At 35.6% G+C, this 15,156-nt stretch overlaps 3 protein-coding genes across 3 annotated transcripts; all 3 read left to right on the top strand.

Moving 5' to 3' along the window:
* On the top strand, positions 1,277–5,600 carry LOC109723485 (autophagy-related protein 16). The gene is made up of 5 exons (XM_020251869.1): positions 1,277–1,392; positions 1,511–1,646; positions 3,087–3,268; positions 3,357–3,552; positions 4,343–5,600. Coding segments are annotated over exons 1-5 (1,542 nt in total). The 5' UTR covers positions 1,277–1,390; the 3' UTR covers positions 5,369–5,600.
* Positions 6,616–8,566, top strand: LOC109722813 (vignain-like). Its single transcript, XM_020250959.1, has 4 exons — positions 6,616–7,188; positions 7,360–7,595; positions 7,685–7,825; positions 7,966–8,566. The coding sequence occupies exons 1-4, from the start codon at positions 6,735–6,737 to the stop codon at positions 8,215–8,217; spliced, it is 1,083 nt and encodes a 360-aa protein (XP_020106548.1). The 5' UTR covers positions 6,616–6,734; the 3' UTR covers positions 8,218–8,566.
* On the top strand, positions 10,473–13,591 carry LOC109722686 (BTB/POZ and TAZ domain-containing protein 2-like). The gene is made up of 5 exons (XM_020250798.1): positions 10,473–10,680; positions 10,788–10,921; positions 11,230–11,551; positions 12,740–13,065; positions 13,254–13,591. Exons 1-5 carry the CDS (start codon positions 10,552–10,554, stop codon positions 13,432–13,434), a joined length of 1,092 nt encoding a protein of 363 aa, XP_020106387.1. The 5' UTR covers positions 10,473–10,551; the 3' UTR covers positions 13,435–13,591.

Genomic DNA, 15,156 nt, shown 5'->3' with positions numbered 1-15,156 from the left:
TAATTCTGTTAAAATTTTAAATTTAGTAAAATCACATTAATTTAATAGTTTTTAAATTAATAAATAAAAATTACTAATTTTGGAAATAATAATGAATTAAGAAATGTTAATTTAAGAAAATGAAANTTAATTATTCTAAATTTATTTATTATAATTCTGTTAAAATTTTAAATTTAGTAAAATCACATTAATTTAATAGTTTTTAAATTAATAAATAAAAATTACTAATTTTGGAAATAATAATGAATTAAGAAATGTTAATTTAAGAAAATGAAACTAAGAAGGCCATTTGAATATAGCTACTATTTTTCAATTTTTTAATAATTAATTTTTTAAAAATAATTGTTAGGCATGTTAAGTGATTATTATTTAGTACATAATGTAGCCATGTAAGGGATGAACGATCTAGATCATTACAATTAACAATTCGTTGTATTCAAACCATTGCTTAAAATGTTTAAAATTAATAATTAATAATTAATATTTAATATTAAAATCTTTAATTTTTATATATTTTATGATAATTTTTTGGGAAAACTTTAAACACCACTCCTATGATTTTGCATTTTTTCACTTTAATATCATGTGGTTTAAAGTGTATAAATTTAGTATCATGTGGTTTCGCACTTTCTCACTTTAGTATTATGTGGTTTAAAGTGAATCAATTTAGTACCTTGTATTTTTTTTTTCTCTTTTCGTCAGCTCCTCTTTTACTATTTCGTTAAATTGTATACAAAAAATTTCAGATATTCTATCTAGATTTATCAAATATTTACTTTAGTACCTTTTAATTTTAATTTTGTTATTTTTTTTCTTCCGTTAATATTTCGTTAAATTATATACAAAAAACTTCAGATACCTTACCTAGGTTTATCGAATATTCACTTTAGTACCATTTAACTTTAACTTTATTACTGATTTAACATAAAAAATTAATGAAATGGATAATAATAAGAGAAAAATAAAATCATAGAGTACTAACTTGATATACTTTAAATCGCAGGATACTAAAGTGAGAAAGTGTGAAACCAGCCAACTTGATACACCTTAAACCACAGGGTATTAATGTGAGAAAGTGCAAAACCACAGGAAAGTTTACCCTAATTTTTTTTTATCGGCGCGGGTTTTTTGGGATGTTAGATACATATCGGATCCGGGTCGAGCTCAGGCAGGAGCTTCGGAGCTCTTCGATGACGGGTCGGGTCCGAGCCACCGACCCGAACCACCCGAACCGAATCTAAAGAGCTCTCGCCAACTCCGCAATCGCCCAGTCCCCCTCTTCCTTAACACGTAAAAGAAATCGTAGAGGAGGAACCAGAAGAGAGGAGAACCCCCAATCACAAATTAGGGTTAGGGTTAGGGTTCATGGTGCTCCACAACTCGCGCGGCGATGTAAGAGTCCCTTCATGTAGTATATATTTTTCTTTTTTTCTTTTTTTTGGTTTTTTTTTTCTTTATCGTTGCGAATTTCTTACGATTCCGCTCTCGATCGGATGCTTTGGATCGCTAGGACGACGAGGGATGAGATCGAGATAGGAAGAGCCGCGATAAGGCGCGCCATTAGAGCCCTAAGGAAGCGGCATTTGCTCGAGGAAGGTGCTCATGCCCCCGCCATTAACGCTCTCACGCAACCCTTTACTGTTCTGGTACTTCTCTTCCATCTATTGAGCCCTAATTTTGTGGCGGAAAAAAAGTTTTTTTTTTCTTATAGGAAAATTTAATTTAATCTGGAATTTGATCCTGTTGTGTGCATAGTCACTAGTTTAAAATTTGTGTTAAATTTTAAGATTTTGGAGTTCACTAGAAACTAAGAGAAATTGTGAAAATTTTGGCAGTATCTCGATTAATAATATATTAGTACTAAAAATATATAAAGGTGTAAGGTTGAAAATTCTTATGCTATCATTCTATCTTTAATCTTTTGTAAGATAACTGAGGTTTTAAACATAATGAATAATCAAATTTTACAATGAATGATCCATAAAATAGTTGGATTAGTTGATTAACTCATAGGCTATTCATAGTTCCTATGATTTTTTTGTGCCAATATATGAATGATAATTTGGAGAAATGTTCAGATAATCAAAAATTTGTTAACAAATAATTTTTTCTGAAAAAAGAACACAGAAAATTGTGTCTATATTTGATCCATATATATGACTAGCACATTAGTACTGGCAACTTGGGCTTAACATTTTGAGCTAGTGGTTTGAACCTATCAAGTTACTAAGATAGTGTCAATTTCCCAGGGCAAATCCCATTTTAACAGCATCCGCCGTTTTTAGGTGGAAAAGAACCTTTTTGGTGTCAAGTTTTCTGTCAATAGAAAAGAAAAAGACTAATATGTCGTGGGTGTCAAAAAGGATCAACTTTAACATGCTTGGCTTCCCTCTTAGAATCCTTTGAAACTGATGAAATGATCAGAGAAAATTGAATCTTTTAATATTATACTGATATACGGCTATCCTAGAAGAGTAGCCAAAGGAATTTGACTTTTCTTTCTTTTCATAGATTTGCCAACATAAGACACTGCTTCTTTGCTATCACAAAGGCCAAGATCGACATTGAATATGATTTTTGTCACCATGTCTATATATAGCTCAAAGAATGTCTATACTCTATAAAATTACAAGTCGTGCTGATGAAGATAGAATCAGCTTTATCAGCCATTGTCCATTTCCACTGAATTACTTAAGATGGTTCAATTAGATAAAAGTTCTTCTTCATTCTCGTCGACCTTATCTAGCCCCTTTCTAAGAAATTGATACGAGACTGCAAGTCAAAGGTAATATTGACAATCTCAAACTAACTACATGGCGTAGATAGCAAGATGGAGACGAGAATAAGGGACAATGTGGTACTCTTAGTTTATTTCATTCATTATTCCATCATTTCTACATCATTTATCTTGTCTATATGGTAGTTCTTACCTATGCAAGTCTTGATAGTAAGACTGCTATATTTTTGGGTTTTTTATTATTTAAACAAGGCACTATCTTGTGGTTATCATATTAATAAATGGTTTGATAATTATTGTACTCGTGTTTTGATATTCTAAGTCAACTTTAACATGTACTCTTTTCCAGGGTTTAGAATGGAAAGAAAAAGCTGAAAACCTTGAGCTTGAACTACAACAGTGCTACAAGGCTCAATCACGATTATCTGAGCAGCTTGTGGTAGAAGTGGCAGAGAGTAGAAGCTCGAAAGCTCTTCTTCAAGAGAAGGATGCCTTACTTGCAAATCTGAAGGATGAAGTTGAACAAACAAGGTTAGGTTTAAAGAACAGTTTCACATATAAACTTTTTCTGGTTTTGTGGAATAAAAAGACTGATTTGACTTTTGAGACAAATTTTCAGGGAAGAAAATTCAAAGCTTAAAGAAAGTTTAGATGAAAAAACAAAAGCATTGGACCTTTTAGTAGATGAACACAGATCACTCAGAGCACAATTTGAAGAGGTCATTGTGAAACTTAAAGATGCTGAGGCTGAAAACAAGAAATTGATTGATCGTTGGATGTTAGAAAAGATGCAGGATGCAGAAAGGCTTAATGAGGTTTTTTTTTCCTTCTACATTTTAGTTTTTGCAATTCTTTGTAAAGTCAATCTTTTCCATGACATAATTCTTCAAATTTGTTTGTGAGAATCCAATGCAGTATTGGTACTTTGGTGTTCAGTCAGCTCTAAAAGTTTACTTGCTATCTTGGAATTAAAGAGTTTAATGGAAATTAATGTTGGTGTTTCTTATTGATATTGTCTTTTATTCTCAAGGTTTAGTGGGCCGATCATCACATATTTCATAATTTCGGCCACAGACAGGCTGTTTTTCCAGACAGACTATCACTTAGACAACATGACCTTTCATACAATTAGATGGCATGAGTAACTGCAAATTTTATAAATTCAAAGATGACAAAGCAACAGAACTAGTCCTGCTCGTATAAATGGCAGAATGTTTTTTTCAAAAAAAAAAAAAATCTTCACTGTCTAGCACTGAATAATATTGTGATACTACTAATTAGATAGGATAGCTAATTGGCAATCATTACTACATGTTCAACCTATTTGTAGTTCTCAAGAATTGTGTATTCTTGCATTCCGTAGTTCATATGATTCTTCTTAAACAATTTAAGTTATTTTGGGATTGCTAATCAACCTATAATTCCATTTAGTTTCAAAATGTACATCATTATTGATTTGACTTTCTACTCATTTGAGTGCAAGTAATCTCAATTCCTTCTGTTCTTCTTAAAGTAACCTTGAAATGAATGTGGCCTATAATAGGTTACTGTTCACTATATTGGCCTGCGAGTTTGTGATCTTAAACAATTATTTATTCTTCACAGGCTAACGCAATGTATGAAGAAATGCTCCAAAAGCTAAAACTAAGTGGTGCAGGTGGTATACAACAGCAAGCACGACAAGAATCGGACGGTATCATCCGCCGCACCGAAGCAGGATACTTTGAGCTTCCGGAGCCAGCCATACCCTCCGTGCACAAGCTCACCCTCCAAGCTCATGAGGGGGGGTGCGGGTCCATAACATTTCAGCACAAATCTGACAAGTTGATTAGCGGCGGCCAAGACCGAACTGTTAAGATATGGGACAGCCAAACTGGAGCTCTTAACTCCACCCTTCAAGGCTCCCTTGGATCAGTGCTTGATCTCACCGTTACGAATGACAACAAATGTATAATCGCCGCCTGTAGCACTAACAACTTGTATGTGTGGCAAGCGAACGGGGGACGGATACGCCACACTCTTACTGGTCACGTCAACAAAGTATGTTCTGTGGATGCGAACCGGGTTTCTAGCTCCGTTATAGCAAGTGCTTCTCTCGATCATACTATAAAAATTTGGGACCTCAACACGGGATACTGCAGCAATACCATCATGTCATCGAGCAACTGTAACACCCTTTCTTTCATCGACCATGATACAATTTGCTCAGGCCATGTTGATGGGAATATAAGGATATGGGATATCCGAAGAGGGAAATGTAGTAGCCAGGTAGCAGCTCATCCGCAGGTCACATCGGTTTGCGTTTCTCGAAGTGGAAATCTTGTTCTAACGAGCGGAAAGGACAATGTACATAATTTGTTTGATGTGAGGACTTTGGAAGTGTGTGGGACATTTAGGGCAGGTGGAAGTAGAGTGGTGTCAAACTGGGGCCGGTCGTGTATTAGCGCCGATGAGAACTGTATTGTGGCTGGGGCGTCTGACGGGTCAGTCTATGTATGGTCGAGATTGAAGGGAGAGATTTTGAGCATTTTAGAAGGGCATTCATCGGCCGTCCTCTCATGCGCGTGGAGCGAGCTTGGGCAGCCTCTCGCCTCCGCTGATAGAAGCGGGAATGTTTTCGTATGGAATTGATGACGACGACATGTCGCATACATGAATTAGATATTAGCGCGTCATGGCGGAAATCCTCTTCCGTTGGTTCTGTTCATTCTTTTGTTTTCATACAGATTGCTGTAAATTCATCACAATGTCTTGGTAATTCAAATATCGACTTGCACAAAGAATCTCATATTCTCCATTTCTAGCAGTGCACTCTAGTTGTTCCTTTCCATTTACTTGATTAAAGTTTGTAACTCAATCTGAAGCATGGATCTAATGTTTTATCATCTTTACGTAGTGGACACCACTCAGTGTGGTTCGTCCATAGAAAGATAAGAATCCCCAATCCCCACCTCCTGTACCATTCTTTTTTGGCAGAACAGGCTTAACTCATAACAAATTTTTTTTTTTTTATTTTTTGATCCCCACTTACCGTGTTATTCGGAACAGATTGGGGCAGGAGCTCTAGCAACCCGGATCCGTTTGCTTCCATAATTGGGCTGGGCTGGACTTGAGTCAGGCTCTTTTTTTAAACTGATGTGGGAATGAGTTAAAAGTCCAAATATAAATAAAATAGAAATTAATAAAATAATAAATAAAAATATCATGTTCTGAGTGTTCTGACACATCATAGCCGCTTTCTTTGTTTTCCCTTGGAGGTCGTTACTGATCCGAAAAAGCAGATTGTTTGAAGCCTTTAATTTGTTTGGAGAAGAGACAAAAGCAGTTTAGCCAAACGCCAGCTCCTCCTGTCGCCGGCTCATCCGGTGCACCGCGCTCCGCAATTCTAAAATCCATCACACAAGCCTCAAAATCAGAATTTAACTTATATGCTATTGTATTGTATCTGCTCTGTAATATTCAAAAAGGCTAAATATCTAAAAAGATGTATAGTTTAAACACCCGGTGAATCGAAAGACGTTTTGTTGCTAACACTAATCATCAAATAATAATCTATACTATACATGAGCTGTAAGGACGAAATATTATCTTTATAGTCAATTAATAAATTGAAAAATTCATGCCATACTAGCAAAATGTGTATATTAATTAGTTAGAGTCTTTCACATTAGGAATATTAAATACATTAATAATAAATAAGAGCATCCTATAGCAGTACTTAGTATGCACTAGGTGTAGGCAATAAATAAGTCCTCTAAACGACACATACGCATACGTAGCGCATAACATATAGCGTGTTAGAGTGCTAGCTACAACTACATATATGACAACATTATTCTCTATTAAAGTATAGCCGAGTTTCGCGGAAAAAGTTTTCCCTCCTTTTTCAAAAAGAGCTCTCCCTCTACTCCTATAAATACCTCAATCAAATACCCCAATATCCATCATTCACATTCTCCACACTAAATTCATCAGAACCCTAGCTAACGAGAGAAAAATGGGGAGGGCATTGTTCTTGTTCTTGTTCGCATTCGTCGTCGTCGCGCTAGCTCTAAACCGCGCGATGAGCATCCCGATCACCGAGAAGGACCTCGCATCGGAGGAGAGACTCTGGGGCCTCTATGTGCGGTGGCGGAGCCACCACACGGTGTCGCGGGACCTCCGGGAGAAGGAAAAGCGGTTCAACGTGTTCAAGGAGAACGTCAAGTACATCCACGAGTTCAATAAGAAGGATGAGCCCTACAAGCTCGCGCTCAACAAGTTTGCCGACATGACGAAGGACGAGTTCAGGAGGACGTACGCGGGCTCGAGGGCGCAGCACCACCGTGCGTTGAGGGGCGCGCGGCGCCCCTCGGGGAAATTTATGTATGAGAATGTGAGGGATGTCCCCGATTCGGTCGATTGGAGGCAGAAAGGTGCGGTTACCGACGTCAAGAACCAAGGCCAATGCGGTGAGAGCAATCTTTTTCTTTTTTTCTTTTTTTTTTATATCAAAGCATTGAATGCAAAATATTAAAAATATCGTTTTCAGACAGCTTAAGTTTTTCACAACGAAAGCATAAAAAGAATTGTAGGGAGTTTTTGCAATAAGCTGAAGTTGTTCTTGGTCACATTAATTGTAGGAAGTTGCTGGGCCTTCTCAACTGTTGCTGCAGTAGAGGGAGTAAATCAGATCAAAACTGGGAAGCTCATTTCCTTATCAGAGCAAGAACTCGTCGACTGCGACAACAGCGACAACCACGGATGCGAAGGAGGTCTAATGGATAACGCATTCGAGTTCATCAAGAAGAACGGAGGGATAACGACCGAGTCGAACTATCCCTACGTCGCCAAAGAACAAAAATGCGATGCCGTCAAGGTAAAGTTACAAATCCAAATCCCCTCTATACATATTTCTAACTAAAATTTGGATCCAGTTACATTTGCATTCATTTTTCGGTCTTGTAGGAGAATTCTCATGTGGTTGTGATCGACGGCCACGAGGATGTTCCTGTCAACAATGAGGATGCTCTAATGAAAGCTGCGGCGAATCAGCCGATTGCCGTCGCGATCGAAGCAAGTGGTAGTGATTTCCAGTTTTATTCAGAGGTTAGTTGAGATTCAAAAGTAACACCAATTAGTGTATAATCTTCTTATGATCATTTTTACATCAAGATCAACAAAAGCATCATCAATTTGATGATCAAAAACACCAAATATATATATATCTCATCCTATATGTTTGGTAGGGCGTCTTCACTGGAGCTTGCGGTACGAATCTGGATCATGGCGTTGCGCTCGTAGGCTACGGAACTACTCTAGACGGAACGAAGTATTGGATAGTGAAGAACTCGTGGGGTGCGGACTGGGGCGAGAAGGGATATGTTAGGATGCAGCGCGGGGTTTCGGCGCAGGAAGGGATATGTGGTATTGCTATGGAGGCTTCATATCCTCTCAAATCCTCGCCCAACCCGGAACCTACTCTCAGGGATGAGCTTTAAGATCTCGGCAATATAATATGGTCTCACTATGTTAGAATGTTATTGATATATCTTTGCTTTTATCACGCTGCTAAAATTTATATACCACTTATCTACTAAATAAAGGAATAAGCATATTTTAGTCTAATTTGTGTCCTCTTTTTTCTTTGTTTTGGGAGCTTTGGTAACTCTTTACTCTTGATGAGCAAGCATGCATAACATGTCTATATTTTATTGATGGTTGTCGATGAATCATGAATGTCGATGAATCACGAAGCTAAGGAATAAATTAATGAAGCCGTTCAAAGCCACCGATCTGTAAAATGATTGTAAAACTGTTCGTAAGTAGAGTATTCGGAGAGTATAATATCGTTCTTCGGGAGAGCTAAATTTAAAAGTTGTGCAAATTATCGAAAACAGCTCCCTAACCTCATTAATGTCAAAATTTTATGTTTGATATATGTTGACAACAAATAATTTAAATACTATTTTCTAATAATTGAGTCATATATTAAAGAAAAATGATCGTTTCATATAATTTCATAGCATGAGGTCCGATATTTGAATATTTTTAGACTCTTTATCTCTTCAGAATTAAAATATTACTCGTATGAAGAAACAATCAGAAGCAAAAGATGCTTTAAAGTGTTTTTTTTTTTTTTTTGGTGGATGTTTTACAATATTAGACTACACAATTATTTTACTCTAAAAAATATGTTTAAATATATATTCTCACAAATAACAGTACAAAGGAGGCCAAGCAACTTATTAAAACAACCTTTCGTTCCTTTTTGGAGGGCACCTTTTCTAAATAACTCACGATTTTTTTTAAAAAAATAAACAATATAATAAAACTCAATTAAAAGCATTGAATAAAACTGTATAGGAATCGGGCAAAATCGAATTAAAACAGCACTAAATTAAAAAAAAAAAGATGAGCTAAAAATATAAGAGATATGAATCAAGATATATAGCATGTTAAAGGATATAAATCCTGCTCGAACACTTGACTAAATAGGTGATAAAATAAAAACTTCTCATCATGTGCAGGTTAAAAATATTTCTAATCTCCATCTAATATGAAACTAACATTTTCTTTTTCTTTTCTTTTTTTTACTGTAAAGCATATATCACTTTTAGTACTTAATAAATTGCTAAACAATGACATCTGAATGTACAAAGTAACAAATTAATGATGTCTTTTTATAAATGCAGGAGAAGAGAAGAATTTTTTGTATTTTTTTCTTAAAAAAAAGTATAATCACACAAGAATAATGTTTGAAGGAGTAAGTATTTTGATTTATTCTTAAAATGACAGAACAATCTGCAAGTAGAGAGGAATAAAAAGAATTGTGATTAATTTGATATTTCTTATATTTTCCGGAGGATAATCCAAATTATGCTTGATTATTTTGTTAAGAGTAGTAAAGAATAGTAAAAAAAATGCCCACTCAACTTTTGATGTGTTTGTTAAAATATATTTCAGAATAACTTATTTCAAAATAATTTAGAATAACCCGCTTTAACTAAAATAAGTTATTCTTATTAAATTTAGGTATATATGTTTGATAAAATATGTGAAATAAAATATTTTATTTTTTTATTATTCTGTTACCAGATATTGTTTACAAGTCTAGGTCTTGGTCTCTTTGAACCAAGTAATGTCCAAAAACTTTATTCAGAAGAAAAAAAAAAATTACACCACACCTTATAATTGTCAATGTATTGACGTAGCCTAAAAAGGAATAATTAATTTCATACCTACACGTTGCAAATCCACGTCACAAAAAACAAAGTTTTATTTCCATTTAAAGTGGCCATTACTTTTCTATTCATCACATCTAATGGCACTTTTTGATTGTCGCCCTCAGATCAGAACCGTCCAATTTTGACACTTGTCCCCACATGGGCCCCACGCCTCTAATTGGACAATTTTATGGGCATAATTTTCAAACTAATTAGCACCACGTGGCCGATCCGACTGTCACAGATTTCAGTTAATTTTTTTCTCTCTCTCTATAAAAATACAAAATTTTTTTTTTATCTTTTCATTTGTGACCGTCGGATCGACCACATAGCACCGATTCGCATAGTCCCCAAACTACGAGGACTGTACCCATAAAATTTTTGTCCCCTCCAATTCCATCCTTAGCTGTTGCTGACGAGGCAAAAAAAACCATATCCGCCACGTCATTTCCTATTCATGGCCCAAAGTTTGGATAAAGTCCTCTTTTTTTTTTTTTCTTCTTCTTTTATTGGCCATTTGTTTTTCATTATATAAGCGCGAATTTTAAAGTCCTAGGCTCTCCCGTTATTTCACAATTCCTATTGAAGTAGTAGAAAAAAAAAAAAAAGATGAGAGATTTTGAGGGCTCAAATGGCCTCCGGAGATGGCACGAGGCCGGCGACGAATCCGCGCCGTCCACCGACGCCCGAATCGTGACGTCGGACGGCGAAAGCATCCCCGCTCATTCCAGCGTCCTGGTAACGAATTGATTATTTTGTTACACATCATTTGTGTCAATTTTTCTTTTTTCTTTTTTTGGAGTATTTTTGGAGGTTTTTATAATTCAAATTTTTGCGTATTCAAGGCCTCGGCATCGCCGGTGTTGGATCGGATGCTCGACAAGTCGCAGAAGAATTGTATGTTGGAGAGAACCATCCATATATTGGGCGTCCCCTGCGACGCCGTTCTCGCTTTTGTTCAGCTTCTCTACTCCTCAGGGTACGTAAATATATCTTCTCTCTGATGAATATAAATAAAATTTTGTAAAATATAATTTTCATACATGACAATATCAGAACAGATGATTTTGAGTTTTTTAAGACTCAAGTAGAAGTATTGGATGTAAAATATTCGAACGTTGGATCTTAATTCAATATATTGCATTAAGTATGTGCTTATATATAATCAGATCAACCTCTACACAAGCGAATCTGTTAAATATAAACAAACACATCATTCTTTAGCAGCTTAAACTAGAAACAAAGAGAAGAGCTGAAGAGCGGGATGTACTTTTTGTGAATGACCAGGACGTCGGTATCATCACGAGACATAGAAGAGGCGATCGAGAACCACGGCGCGGCGCTGCTAGTGCTGTCGCACGTGTACCGCGTGGAGTGGCTGAAGAAGGAGGCTGAGAGCGGGACGGCGGCGCGGCTGACAGCAGAGAGGGTGGTGGACATGCTGAAACTGGCAAAGTTATGCGACGCGCCGAAGCTGTACCTGCGGTGCATGCGGCTGGCAGCAAAGGACTTCGGGGCAGTGCAGCAGTCCGAGGCCTGGCGGTTCCTCCAGCTGCACGACCCCGCGGTCGAGCGCGAGATCTTGCAGTTCTTAGAAGAGACTGATCAGGTTTAATTTTATGCCTTTTGATCCCTATATCGTGAATCGATCATACGTAAATTAGAACACTAATCCGGCGCAATTAATTTGAAAGCATCAACAAGATTTTTTTTGTCTTGTTGGAATTTTGTGCTTAAGTGGGGGTACAAATTTGAGAGTTTACCTAAATACTTCCAAAAACAAAAAAAAAAAGAAAAGGAGTACTTATTTTATCTCGTTTTTAATAATTACACGTCTGAAATGGATGATCGGCATCGATACATAATTTATTATTGAGGAATACTTCAATACACTATATAAATCTTGACCATTTATTTTTCTTAATAGATGGTTTAGATTTAACATGATTCTAGAGATCACCTGCTATTGAAGCATATGTACCATTCACCAGATACCTATTTAAAGAGTATTTTAGTTTTTGTAAAATAGTTTGGTCTACAAAACCGATTTTATCCAATTAAGAATATTGTGACCATCTTAAATACCTACAACAATAGTTGAATTTCAAATTACAACCAAACTGTAAATTTAAATTCAAAACAACATTTAAAACTTTATAAATCAAATTCAAATTTTTTGAATATAAAACACAGATTTAAAATAAAACTTTTAGTTCCAATTCAAAATTTCAATTTAAATCAAAAATTAAAATTTGGCTTTAAGATTAAAAGTTTAATTTAGATTCAAATTTAAAAGTTTAATATAAATTTCAAAATTAAAATTTTACATTACAATACCAATTTCAAAAATTAAATTTAAATTCAATATTTTTTTGAGCTGGATACTTAACAAATTGGATATCATCTAATTTGGTAAGTTATCAAAGTAAATAAGATATTTAATATTTAAAAGATACTGACAAATTTAATATATACTAATTTTTTTTCTAATATTGTCATGTTAATTAATTCAAATCGGTAACATGTTCAATAGGTTACTTTATGCAAATCTCAACTATACTTTTTACTAATTAAGAAATTAAATTTTAATATTTATGGTGTATTGAAGCATTCCTCTTTATTATTTAGTATTTAAGTGGTCTTAAAAGTAACAATATGATACTGATCAAACAGTATTAGATCCTACAAATGGAGAAATTGCTGTTAATTGGCTTTAAAAAAACAAAATTCAACCTAATTTGTGCCTAAATTTTTTTTTTACTACGAATTAAATAATTATAAGTATTTATTTACACAGAGAGAGCGAAGGTGGAGAAGGACGAAAGAAGCCCAGGAAGTGTACCACCAACTCAACGAAGCAATGGAATGCTTGCACCAAATTTGCAGCGAGGGCTGCACCAACGTGGGGCCCAACGACGCTCGGCGCGGGGTCCCATCGAGTCGTCGACCCTGCGCCCAGGTCCGCACGTGCGAGGGGCTGCGGCAGCTGATACGCCACTTCGCGGCATGCGGCAGGAAGTCCACGGACGGGGGCTGCCCGCACTGCAGGCGGATGCTGCAGCTCTTCCGGCTGCACTCTTCTCTCTGCCATCGGCGCCACTCTTGCAGTGTCCCCTTTTGCAGGTATGCACGTATAAATCATGTGGCTACTTACTTTTTTAGTGACGGTTGCAAACGTAATTCTCTCAAAACTTATACCTTAATATTAAATTTTTTTTTTTACGAAAAAAAATATCTTTCTCCAACGGTATAAACTTGATGACTGTGCCTATAATTTTTATTTATTATTTATGTTTTTCGTGCGTGCGCAGCCAATTCAAGTCGAGGATGCAAAAGGAGGGTAAAGAAGATGTGACATGGAGGCTGCTAGTGAAGAAGGTAATTGTTGCTAGAGTAATGTCTGGCTTCGCCACAAGGAAGGTACCAGAAGACAACAACACTCTGAGGGCAGGATTAAGATCCAGAGGAGGCAACAAACGGAATCTTAATTAATCCCAAACACAGCCTTGTATGCTTTCACTTCTCATATGAAGGGTACGGCTCAGAATTATTATTATTATTTTTTAAAAGATAGATAGCATGTTATCCACTTTGTTTATTTTTTTAAAAAATAAACTTAGTTGGAAATGTAAATCAACTAAGATTCGAACTTGGGATCTCGAATACCAACCACTAAGTCCTTTAGCATTTGCGTCAGGGACAGTTGGTAAAGCTCAGAAAATTTTGTTTACTATATGTATATATTTTTGTAATTATAATTCGCTGATTCCTGCATTGTGTTATTTCTATATTGGAAAAGAAAGGAAATTTGAATTAATTTTAAGTAGTACACGTATGCATACTCGCACAGATACACCACCATCATTTTGAAACGGATTAATTCAAGGTTTGGATCGACTGAGGTCTAATCTTAGTTGTATCCGATCAGGTTTCAATAAGTGGGGGGTTCGTTCGTTCCATGAAGTATTGCCTGAATAGTTAATTATTAGAAAGAATATTATATTTAAAATATTTTGTTTATATTTTGTTACTAGTGTTAGAACTGGGCAAAAGCTCAATAAAACGAATTGCGACATAAAATACTCACCTTAAGGCTCAACTACAAATGGATAATAAAAAAAAAACCTATAAAAACAGAGGAGCTTCTTCTAGGGTGTGTTTGTTTGGGTGAAAGTGAGGGGGAAGTGGAGAGGGGGATAGTTATTTACGCCATAAACTATCACTTTCGTTGTTTATTTTGCCGTAATTTTATTATGGCCGAAAGTCGAATTCACCCAAAATAGGGTAATTGACTTCGCCCTCCCACAGGACGAAGTCAATTCCGGTGAAGTGCAAAGAGGCAAGGGAGCTTGTTAAATTTGGTTAGATAATGTGATCAAATTTGGTTAGATAAGTTTTAATATATTTTTTGTCTAATTTGTATATTTAGAAAATGATGAAAAATAAATTTATTAAATGTTAATAATTATTTAACTTTAGAATTTTATTTGTTGTATTATTATAATTTATATGCAAACAAATAATATAATTTTTTAAAATTTTATTTTATAATTATACATATATATAATTATATATATATATAATTATATTAATTTTTATTTATTATAATTTATTATTCACTAAGTTACAAAATAGACAATAATATCACTTTGAAGGTAAGTATACCGGAGATAGAGAGCTACACTTTTTACGTCATCTATTTTTTATCAAACAAACAACAGAACTTACAGAACTGCACTTCCACAGTTAGAAATAAACAGCAAAAGTGAATTAATTTTTACCTAAACTCCACTTCAATCCAAAGTTCATTTTCATTCTAAGTCTACTTACATCGAAACAAACATGTCCTACCGGATCGCGGAAACAGAGGAGGAAGTAAAGAAGTGGCACGGCACGTGCCTCGGAAGGCGAGCCCTTTTGGGGGTTTGAATATATCGTTAAATTCGCATAAATAAATCGTACGTGATCGTCGTGAAGTCTCCTTTTCCTACGCCGCGTTGCTTCCGGTCTCTGACCGCGTGCTGTACGGACAAGCGAGCTTCCCCACTCCCCAGCAACGAACACGCACACACACACAAAAAAAAACAAAACAAAAAACAAAAGAAAAGGTAAAAAACGCAACAGCTGCGCATGGGAATAAGGGACAGATGCTGTTCTTAGACTCATGAGAAGAAAACTTATTAAACATTTGTAAAATTAATTTAGTTACATTTA

The sequence above is a fragment of the Ananas comosus genome, linkage group 17, assembly GCF_001540865.1.
Source record: "Ananas comosus cultivar F153 linkage group 17, ASM154086v1, whole genome shotgun sequence".
Lineage (NCBI taxonomy): Eukaryota > Viridiplantae > Streptophyta > Magnoliopsida > Poales > Bromeliaceae > Ananas > Ananas comosus.
This window is presented reverse-complemented; position numbering and strand designations above follow the sequence as displayed.

Excerpts from the sequence above, each read along its gene's own strand:
- LOC109723485 (XM_020251869.1), top strand. Across the intron at positions 3,269-3,356 it reads GATGAAGTTGAACAAACAAG|GGAAGAAAATTCAAAGCTTA; the intron begins GTTAGGTTTAAA and ends ACAAATTTTCAG. Across the intron at positions 3,553-4,342 it reads ATGCAGAAAGGCTTAATGAG|GCTAACGCAATGTATGAAGA; the intron begins GTTTTTTTTTCC and ends TATTCTTCACAG.
- LOC109722813 (XM_020250959.1), top strand. The coding sequence starts at position 6,735 with ATGGGGAGGGCATTGTTCTTGTTCTTGTTCGCATTCGTCGTCGTCGCG. Across the intron at positions 7,596-7,684 it reads AAAAATGCGATGCCGTCAAG|GAGAATTCTCATGTGGTTGT; the intron begins GTAAAGTTACAA and ends TCGGTCTTGTAG. Across the intron at positions 7,826-7,965 it reads ATTTCCAGTTTTATTCAGAG|GGCGTCTTCACTGGAGCTTG; the intron begins GTTAGTTGAGAT and ends TATGTTTGGTAG.
- LOC109722686 (XM_020250798.1), top strand. The coding sequence starts at position 10,552 with ATGAGAGATTTTGAGGGCTCAAATGGCCTCCGGAGATGGCACGAGGCC. Across the intron at positions 10,681-10,787 it reads CCGCTCATTCCAGCGTCCTG|GCCTCGGCATCGCCGGTGTT; the intron begins GTAACGAATTGA and ends TGCGTATTCAAG. Across the intron at positions 11,552-12,739 it reads TCTTAGAAGAGACTGATCAG|AGAGAGCGAAGGTGGAGAAG; the intron begins GTTTAATTTTAT and ends TTATTTACACAG.